Below are 10,741 nucleotides of genomic sequence, written 5' to 3'. Positions count from 1 at the left end.
ACTGCAGGGACAAACGGAAAGATGTGTCCAGCTTCATGCTGCTCTACAATGCAGAGCAGAATGAAGAGAGAGCTGCTTGCACCTAACACTGAACAGATGAATTCCCAGGATGAACATAATAAGAGTGAGTTGGTCAGTGGACAAGCATTTAATGCCAGGACCACCCCCCTCTTGTGGTTTTGTGAGTGGGTGGGGGCTGAAGCTTTGTCTAGGGTGTCTAGTACTTTGACAGTGGCAATATCAGGGCATTCCACAATAATGCACCTGATTATATGCACAATTTGTTTTTACAAATACAGGGTATTCTAATGAACTTTGCCAAGTGAAGATTGCACATATTTGAAATTGTAGCTGTTCAAAATTGGCAGATTTCTAGACCACCTTAATAGTGGTGGTAATCAGTACTTTACAGGATAATGCCGCCCAAGACTGAAAAATCAGTTTTTGATGTATTTCTTAAAGTGAGAAATTATGACAGAATATAACTTATATGGGTCCAGTATTCCACTGGGTTCTGGACGTACTCTACTCACTCCAAGCAATGTAGTGTATTTTTTGTTTTTTTTTAAATCAAATATTTTTATTTAACATTTTAAAAGACAATACAGAGAAGAAAAACACAATTACTAATCTCGTATTGTTCTAAGTCTAAGACAATATTACACAAACTAAAACAAAACATTGGATAATAGAAAAACATTGTTGTGGTGCATTGTCATAATAGTATAGTTCAGGAGAGAAGAGAGCATCGCTGGATGGGGACAGACATGTGGGAGGGGGGCATCTAATTGCAGAAAAATGTCCCTTTTGGGATTTCTTTTTCCCTTTCATTGATTACTTTTTCCCTCCTACATAGACTGTAAGGTTTTAGGATAGGAACCTCTATACTTCATGGATCTCAGCACTCATATTATATATATATATATATATATATATATATATATATATATTCCTAATGAATGACAGATATTATATGTAAGGACATTTGGGGTGGGCTTCAGATTTGGGTCGAATGAGGCATTAAATAGGAGACCGTTTTACCACTATATGCGTTTTATTGGGAAGGTGAATTAACATGTGCAGGTAAATAAACATGACACAAAACTACAATTGTGATATTGAAAATAAACACAGCCCATGTCATAAGTAATATGTGCATAGTAATTAGAGATGGGCGGGTCCGGTTCTCCGAGAACCGAACCCACCCGAACTTTGGGTATCCGAGTACCGAGCTGAGCAGCTCGGTACTCTCCCGCCAATTCCGAATCCAAATCGAGGCCGAACGTCATTGTGACGTCGTCGGATCTCGGGACTCGGTTCTCGCGATACTTCAACTTTATAAATACACGCCTCCACAGCAATCCATCGCCATTTGACAGAGGGAGAGAGCAGGGTGTAGTCATAGGCTAATTAGAGCAGGGACAGAGAAAGAATACAATATTGTTCTTGCAATTGCTCTAACCAAAATCGCTAGTGCAGAGAGGAGGATAGAGGTTTATTATTTTTTCTTCATATTTGGCACTCCCCAGCGCTTTTGGGTTGTCCCCCATAATTGTGCATTAATATTTCTGGCTGTCAAAAGTCATATCTGTCAGCAGTATCTACTCAATAAATGTTAGCACTCCTCAGTGTTTTTGGGGTGTCCTCTCTAATTGTGCATTAATATTTCTGGCTGTCAAAAGTCATATCTGTCAGCAGTATCTACTCAATAATTTGTAGCACTCCTCAGTGTTTTTGGGGTGTCCTCCCTAATTGTGCATTAATATTTCTGGCTGTCAAAAGTCATATCTGTCAGCAGTATCTACTCAATAATTTTTAGCACTCCTCAGTGTTTTTGGGGTGTCCTCCCTAATTGTGCATTAATATTTCTGGCTGTCAAAAGTCATATCTGTCAGCAGTATCTACTCAATAATTTGTAGCACTCCTCAGTGTTTTTGGGGTGTCCTCCCTAATTGTGCATTAATATTTCTGGCTGTCAAAAGTCATATCTGTCAGCAGTATCTACTCAATAATTTTTAGCACTCCTCAGTGTTTTTGGGGTGTCCTCCCTAATTGTGCATTAATATTTCTGGCTGTCAAAAGTCATATCTGTCAGCAGTATCTACTCAATAATTTGTAGCACTCCTCAGTGTTTTTGGGGTGTCCTCCCTAATTGTGCATTAATATTTCTGGCTGTCAAAAGTCATATCTGTCAGCAGTATCTACTCAATAATTTTTAGCACTCCTCAGTGTTTTTGGGGTGTCCTCCCTAATTGTGCATTAATATTTCTGGCTGTCAAAAGTCATATCTGTCAGCAGTATCTACTCAATAATTTGTAGCACTCCTCAGTGTTTTTGGGGTGTCCTCCCTAATTGTGCATTAATATTTCTGGCTGTCAAAAGTCATATCTGTCAGCAGTATCTACTCAATAATTTGTAGCACTCCTCAGTGTTTTTGGGGTGTCCTCCCTAATTGTGCATTAATATTTCTGGCTGTCAAAAGTCATATCTGTCAGCAGTATCTACTCAATAATTTTTAGCACTCCTCAGTGTTTTTGGGGTGTCCTCCCTAATTGTGCATTAATATTTCTGGCTGTCAAAAGTCATATCTGTCAGCAGTATCTACTCAATAATTTTTAGCACTCCTCAGTGGTTTGCGCTCAGAATGGATTCAAAGCAGTCCACATATGATCTAAATGAGCAACCAGGTTCTGTCACCAGTCCTGATGTTAGTGTTCCCAGTACGTCATCTGGCCAAGGCGATGTCAAACAACAGAGTGTTTTCAAATTAGTGCAAAAAACAAAAACCAAAAAAAAATTTACTGTATTGAAGCGAAAAAGAAGTGTAACTGAGCAAAAGTTAAGTGACGATAAAAAAAAAATTGCAAGCATGCCATTCTACACACGCAGTGGCAAAGAGAGAATGAGGCCTTCACCTTTGGCTATTAGTGGCAGATCCCAAAAAGTTACCCAGCCTACAATTGGTGCACAACTACTGTTACGCGTCAAAGCCGAGCTGCAAGATAACAGTGAGGCATTACAGGAGAATATTTGCTCTGATTCACAAATGATAACAATCCCTGTGGAGAGTCCATCCAACAGTGGGATGTCTAATCGTGAGCATTCTGCTGATGTGTGCCTTAATAGCCCGAGTGTAGCCGGTGATACCCAAATTGAGGATGCCACTTTGGAATTAGAAGAGGATGAGGGGGAGATTTGTGTAGGCGACGAGGGCGCTAATGATGATGTTGATGATTATGATGCAGACAGATACCAAATTGCCTTTCTCAATTTCTATTTATATTCTAGATTATATAACGGCTGAATAGTTTTCTATTTTACTCCTAGTGGAGAGAGGATCTGATGCAGACAGATACCAAACTGCCTTTGTCCATTTCAATTTATATTGTACAGTATATAACGGCTGAATTTATTAGTATTTTATACAAGTGGAGGGGGGCCTAGAGAGACTTAGTGACCCCAAACTGTCTTTCTCCATGTCAATTAATATTGTACAGTCTATAATGGCTGAATTTTTTGCTATTTTATACAAGTGGAGGGGGGCCTTGAGAGACAGAAACCAAACTGGCTTTTTCCATTTCTTTACATATTTAACTATAAGTGTAGGGTGTAATATACATTCAAAGACGATGGCTGCATTGCCAATATGCATAGATGGAGAGGAAGACAATCTGTTTTGTGTGTAGAATAGGCCTACCAACGAAGAATTAAACTGTTTTTTTGGATGATTTATTACCTCAACAATTAGATTACTTGTCTCTAAAACAGTTGGAGCACTAAATTGGGTTAATTTAGGCCCAAAAACATGGATTTTCCCAAAAAATAGCAAAACAAAACCAAACAAAACCAAAACCAAAACCAAAACACGCAATGGCGGTTTTGCAAAACCAAAACCAAAACCAAAACACGACGGTAATCCAGATCCAAAACCGAATCCAAAACCAAAACACGGGGGTCAGTGACCATCTCTAATAGTAATCCTTGTTGTGAGCAATTGTTGATTAAGTCTTCCATTTGCAGGGTGCACTGTTTAGAAGCTCCAATGAAGATCACCTCTTTGTAGAATGCCTTATTCTTGTTCTTATTTCCAGCACTTACTGCAGCCCACGGGCTATAACAAGTGTATTAACTACAGAGAATTCAATTCACAACCACTAAATTAATTATACATTGTGATAGCTCTGGTATAATCACACAATTGAATTTTACCACTACAGTCTAGAGGAGAGCTAAGAACAATGAACACAGAGCTTTTGCTGCTGGGAAATATTCTGTTTTCAGAATGTTGCCCAGTGTGGTCCATGTACATGTAAAGTGTTGGTCTCTAGTTTCTACTTAATTTTGTTATTTATCCTGCCTGCCTAATATTTAATGTCAAACCTGGCCTATCCACCAATATCTGTACTACTGAATACATTGCTTACTTACACTTGCATATCTACATGAAGCTGGCTGGGTACTTAAACAGAGCAATAAAATAAAAGTAAAAGAAGTCCAAATAAAGTAATTCATCTGCTGCCAACCAATCAGTGTCCAAAAGATAAGTTCACACAGACCTACATGCTAGATCCAGTGATAGACACAAGAGTTTATATTCTACAATTAAACATTGAAAACATATGGGGAAAGAAACAGAGGCCTTATTTTCAGTTTGTTATCCCTGCTATTGTTCAATTGTATGAAGTGCATTCATCTAGATGCCATTGTCCCATGTACTGTATTACATCATAGCATTCAAATCATAGTACTCTGATTGTTATTGTACTAGACTTACTGGAAAGTAATGCAAAGCAAATTGTTAACGAGTTGTCTTTAGCTTGCTGCTCATATGCATGAATGTGCATGATTAGTGCATACTTTCCTTGAACAACAGTAGCTTAAGAATTGCTTTGTGAGCTTGTTTGAAAAATAAGGGCCAAAACACGCTGCCATTGAAAACAATGCTAGTTAAAGTCATAGACAAAACGTTTTATTCCCCCCCCCCCAGCTTTAACAGAGTGTTAGACATGCATTCATTCTTTGGCGTTAAGCTTCCATGCAGCAGAGTGTACTATATATATATATATATATATATATATATATATATATATATATATATATATATATATACATATATATCTTGTGGCAAGAGCCTGCTACTGCAGAAGCACACGCGAACAACTTCTTCCTTTTTATGTGGCTTTATTGTCAGGATGATACATGTTTTGACACTGTATACTTTCACAGCAATCATGGAGACCCTAAACGCTTGCTATACATAGACCAGCTCTCTCTCAAGACCTGCCAGCTACCCCAGCGTTGGTCTCCATGAACAAATGGCACAAACAAGCTTTTATACATGTTACTCCTCCCCCAGCCTTAGCTTGATGGTGTAACAACCTGCCTCCTGGACTTTTGGACTCTATTATTTGTATTGCTATTTTGTGTTCCAGCAGTACCTCTTTTCACCAGAGGTGCTGCTATTGTGCATTATTCTTGTGCTTAAGGAGTTAACCTGTATGTTCACTAATTATCTCATGCACCTGGGTGTGTCTCATTCCCCTTATATATACCTGTTCCTCCCAGCAGTCATTGCTGGTTATTGTTGTCCCATCCTGTGATGTCCTTTCCTGTTGTCCTAATCCTGATGTCATTTCCTGTTGTCCTTACCTGATTGTTTCTGGACATTCATGCTACTTGCTGCATCAGCTGGAACCTGGTATTTATCACTGCTCCTTATTACCTGTTGTTATCACCTCTCTGCAAATAAACACAGAGGGCTAGATTTACTATCAGGCGTGTTTGTAAACCCGCCGACTTTCGGCGGATTTGGCGGCGGTTTAGCCATCGCCGGATTTACTAAGGCTAAACCCGCCGTCCAAACGGCCAAAAATGATGTTTCCAAACCCGCCTCTGTATACATCGCCATGACGGTTTCAACAATGTTCAACATACAAACAGCCGGATTTACTATTAGGGGGTTTATAAAGCCGCCGGAAAACCGCCATTCAATAGACCAAAATGAAAGCGCTGCTTGTGAGCGGCGAGATTGCTCAAACAGTGTGCTGTTTCAGATATTTGGGCAATCAGAACAGAAGGAAAAGGGCCATTTTATGTACAAAGTTTTTTACTTTGGGATTGTATATGTTAAAAGGCCAGTGTCTTGTAATTGCAGTGTTGTTTTGGTTTCTTTTTCTCTTGTGTCTTCCCACCATGCAATTTATTTACTGATTTAGTAGAGGTGTGTTATAGCGTACCTTTGTACTTTGGTAAACTAGGTTGAGGTTACTAGAATAATTGGGTTGTGTGGCTATGTATGCACCTGAAAAGGGGTCTGAAATTATCCTGGCTGGCTGTTTGATACATAATCTAGCAATACATCAACTTACCCCACCGATTATTGCAGTAGACAGTGAAGAAGAAGGGGTCCGTGTCACATGGTGATGTGCAGAGCACAGAGGGCGGAAGGGAGATTAGAGACCGTCTAATTGCAAACTACTTTACGTGTAAGTACATAGTATGAAAAACATTTTTTCCTCAAAAATGTGTTTTATGTGAGTGCAATTTTAGTATTTTATTGTTAAATTTTTGTACATTGGAACCTTTAAAAACAGGATAGTGTGTACTCCTCATGTGGTAAATATGAACATCCCTGGAATGTGACAGTCAGAGGTCAATGTTTACGTGAAATTAGTGCATAGTTGTTAAAAAATCAGTATACTCTTGTTTAATGTGCAGAAAAGAAAGACTGACACAATAGAAATTTAACTGCATTTATTGCAGAACACAATAAATAAAAACGTATAATGGTTATAGAAACGTGACAAAACATTAATAAATAACAAACATTGTGCTAGCGATGCCTTTTTGCAGGCATATCGCTATGCTTGGTGGCACTCTCTCCCCTCCCTCGCCCACCCCTGGTGCGAGCACCTCTCCCATGAGGAGTACTCTGTAGAGATGTGGTAGGAGTACTAGCGGCACTGGTGGAGGCCGATGAAAAAGGGGCCGGCAAGCGGGCAATCAGTTCCTGCTGGAGTTGGCCTGCCAGCCGGATAACATTGGCATTCCCCTCGCGAATGGAGGAATGCATGGCGTCCACAGACCCAGACATTTGGGCCAGCTGCACATTTGTCTGCTCCAAAGCGCTTGCCAGCCGGTTTATTGCAGCAGGGATTTGGCTCGTGGAGCGGTGTATTCTCCTCAACTGGGCCGCAATTTGTGACATGTGCCCAGTTTGCCTGTCCATGAACAATGTCTGTTGCTGCTGGAATGCGCCAATAGACAGCGCCATTTCTCTGGCTGGGTCCATACTTTCAGGTGCAGGTTGGTGGTGTGATGGTTCAGCAGGGCCAGGTGAAACTTCCTGGAGGCCAGACACAGGGGCATCCACTGTTACCAGGGTGATGGTCGTTTGATCCTCTGGCTCAGGGGACATTTCCAATGACTCCGCCTGAGGTGGCTGGTATGAAGAGGGCCCTGTGTATGAAAAATGACGGTAAGTATATAGTAGATAATAAGTTTGTATATTGCATTCTGAACACTGGATAGGAAAGAATATTCTTTAGCAACTACAGATTATTTCAAAATGTTTGCATTCCTGATTTCTAGTCCTATGCTACCTGCTTACGGATGCACTTATTATCCTTTTAATACCCATTATCATTTGGACTGTGTAGTACATGCTGGGTTATTTTGACTAAACTACATGCTATAAAAAGTGGAGATGTTGCCTATAGCAACCAATCAGATTTTAGCTGTCATTTTGTTGAATGCAATAAATAAAGTAAAGGTATATTCTGATGGGTTACTATAGGCAACATATCAGTTTAGTAAAATGTAGCCCAAACTTCTCATTGCAAACAATAAAAAAAAAAAAAAATTGACAGCAACATTTGCACAGAAAAACAATTAACTCCATTATTTCTCTCCTAAACAGAAATCACGCACCTGCTTGCTCGTCTGTGCCCGAATCTCTCGCTGAAGGTGGAGGTGTAGGTCTGGCACTGGGACTGAACTGCGGTCCTGGCGAATCTGGATGTATTAGAAAAAGCATACAATGTATTTCCATAAAAAAACAATTTCCAAATATACTGTTTTTAAACCTTTACAAACTATTAGAGTCAAAAATACACTTTGAAAAACAATAAAAAAAAAATAACAAATAAGAAAAAACGTTTGCACAGAGATAAGAGGTTTTAAAAAGAAAAAAGCAGTTTTAAAAAGAAAAAAGCAGTTTTAAAAAGAGAAAAGCAGTTTTAAAAAGAAAAAAACATTTAAAATACTGTTAGGGTAAAAAAACCAAATAACTCACCAACTACTTGGCCAAAAGAGGGCGAATCGGTGTCCTGCACATTTATGCCCTCTACAATTTCAGCCGGCATTATCTGGCGCAGCTCCTCCTCGTACGTGGTGTACTCCATACGAAGTGGGGGGCCACCACCCGTGCGCCTTGTCGACCTCCTTTCCTGGGCCATCTTCTCTTTAAGCCTCCTCTTAATATCAGAGAAGCGCTTGCGGCAGTGTGCCACTGTCCGCTTCAGTGGGCCCACCGCGTTCACGGCCTCACAGACTCTCCCCCACAGTTGGTGACGCCGCCTTAGAGGAGTCCGGGCTGCCAGGTTCCCTAGGATGACCTCGTAGCAGGGAATGATGTTGTGCACCAACACACAATTCTCATCATGTGAGAAGCGCACATTCCTCCCTGTCTTGGTCTTCCTGCCCTGTCCTGTCTCCTCAACCTCTCCCTCTCCCTCCTCTGACCCCTCAACCTCCATCTCCCTCTCCTCAGCCTGTTCTCCCCTCCTATCTCTGGACATTTTTACCCAGAAGACAGAAAAACACAAAACACTGAAGGACTTACAAACACAAAGAACAAACTACACTACCTACAGACACACTCTCCACACAGTCACACACAAGTAACACAGACAAAGGACAAGTCAAATACAAAAAATACAAGACAGAAAATAAATGAGAAAATAAATGTACAAAACAGGAAAAAACCACAGGACTACTCACACTTCAATCAGATATCGCTCCACCAATCCACCAAACTTCAACTCTCACCAACTCTCAGCAAACCACTATCCTCCAAACTCCTCTCACAAAACTCCTCTAAACCCTATCAGAGAAAAAAGTGTCAGGCCAGTGGTTTATATAGGGCTTGTGATGTCAAATCTCCTGAGTTTGAAAATAGCCAATAGTAACAGGCCAGGAGACAGGTGTAATTTTCAAAAAAAACGCCTTTACACAAAAGCGCCGTCATTTAAAGCAAAAGCGCCATGTTCTATTCAAAGCCGCCGGCGGCTTTGAGCATTACATCCCGCCGTTACATCGCCGGCGGCTTCAAAATGAAGCTGAAATGCGCCCATTAGTAAATCCGGCTGTTTGCAATGCAAACACGCCGGAAAACCGCCGCGATGCATGGCGGTTTGAAGCCACCATGCATCACGCCTGATAGTAAATCTAGCCCAGAGTGTTTTCACCGAATTCATGACTCCTAGCTGTACTTCTGTTTGAGAACCGTGACAGTATAACCAGCCCAAAAAACAGCTTTGGAGTCAGGTGAAAGTTTTGTTTTATTCTGGGACTTTTTTTGCTGCAATCAAGTTTTCATTTGTCCTTTGCAACATGTCTGTTTTACCAATCATGGAATTACCCCTGCTACAAACCTTACAAATGGACATTATATTGTTACGCTCCCAGCTGGCCAAATTTTAAACTTTGCTTTTGGACCCACTCAGGAGACTATCAGAGACGGTTTCACTGAAATCTAATGCTGTTGATTTGACCCAGCCAACTCTGTCTGCTGCTGAATCCGTGCCGCCAACACCTTGCAATAATACCATGTCAAATTTGCATTTAACTAACAACTGCAGTTTAACTAATGCCCGGTTCACAAGCGGGCCATGCCCCCATCTGACCGAAGTGGAGCGACAGCGCAGAGTAACCAACAAACTGTGTCTCTACTGTGCCAGCAATGCACATTTCTTGCAGGACTGTCCTGTCCGTAGACCACGTCAGCTTACTAAACCATCTCCTGTTGTTTCCTCTCGGCACTCCAAATCTGTTTATGCTCCAGCATTCCTGTTCTCTGCGAAGAGACCCAATCTGCCAGCTCCAGCCGCCTGTCCTGAGGCACCCATTCCCTCTGTCTCCTGTGCCGAGGTGCCAGCCTCTGTCTCCTGTGCCGAGGTGCCAGCCTCTGTCTCCTGTGCCGAGGTGCCAGCCTCTGTCTCCTGTGCCGAGGTGCCAGCCTCTGTCTCCTGTGCCGAGGTGCCAGCCTCTGTCTCCTGTGCCGAGGTGCCAGCCTCTGTCTCCTGTGCCGAGGTGCCAGCCTCTGTCTCCTGTGCCGAGGTGCCAGCCTCTGTCTCCTGTGCCGAGGTGCCAGCCTCTGTCTCCTGTGCCGAGGTGCCAGCCTCTGTCTCCTGTGCCGAGGTGCCAGCCTCAGTCTCCTGTGCCGAGGTGCCAGCCTCAGTCTCCTGTGCCGAGGTGCCAGCCTCAGTCTCCTGTACTGAGGTCACATCATCTGCCTCCAGCTTGGCGCCTACTGCCACTGTGTCCGGTTCCGAGTCTCCTGCCACTGTGTCCAGTTCCGAGTCTCCTGCCACTGTGTCCAGTTCCGAGTCTCCTGCCACTGTGTCCAGTTTTGAGTCTTCAGCTGCTGTCTCTGTTCCTGAGCTCCAGTCTGCTCCAGAGGGGGCGCTGCCCTTCCAGTCTTCTCCAGAGGGGGCGCTGCCCTTCCAGTCTGTTCCAGAGG

General features: G+C 42.2%; 1 protein-coding gene across 1 annotated transcript; it reads right to left on the bottom strand.

Moving 5' to 3' along the window:
• Positions 1–372: 372 nt before the first annotated feature.
• Positions 373–8,852, bottom strand: LOC142139832 (uncharacterized). Its single transcript, XM_075197701.1, has 4 exons — positions 8,294–8,852; positions 7,930–8,013; positions 6,931–7,458; positions 373–455 (listed from the first exon to the last, which is right to left on the bottom strand). The coding sequence occupies exons 1-4, from the start codon at positions 8,796–8,798 to the stop codon at positions 373–375; spliced, it is 1,200 nt and encodes a 399-aa protein (XP_075053802.1). The 5' UTR covers positions 8,799–8,852.
• Between the last annotated feature and the right edge of the window lie 1,889 nt (positions 8,853–10,741).

This window comes from Mixophyes fleayi, chromosome 2 (assembly GCF_038048845.1).
Source record: "Mixophyes fleayi isolate aMixFle1 chromosome 2, aMixFle1.hap1, whole genome shotgun sequence".
NCBI lineage: Eukaryota > Metazoa > Chordata > Amphibia > Anura > Limnodynastidae > Mixophyes > Mixophyes fleayi.
The sequence above is the reverse complement of the archived record's forward strand: the minus strand, read 5'-3'. Positions and strand labels throughout refer to the sequence as shown.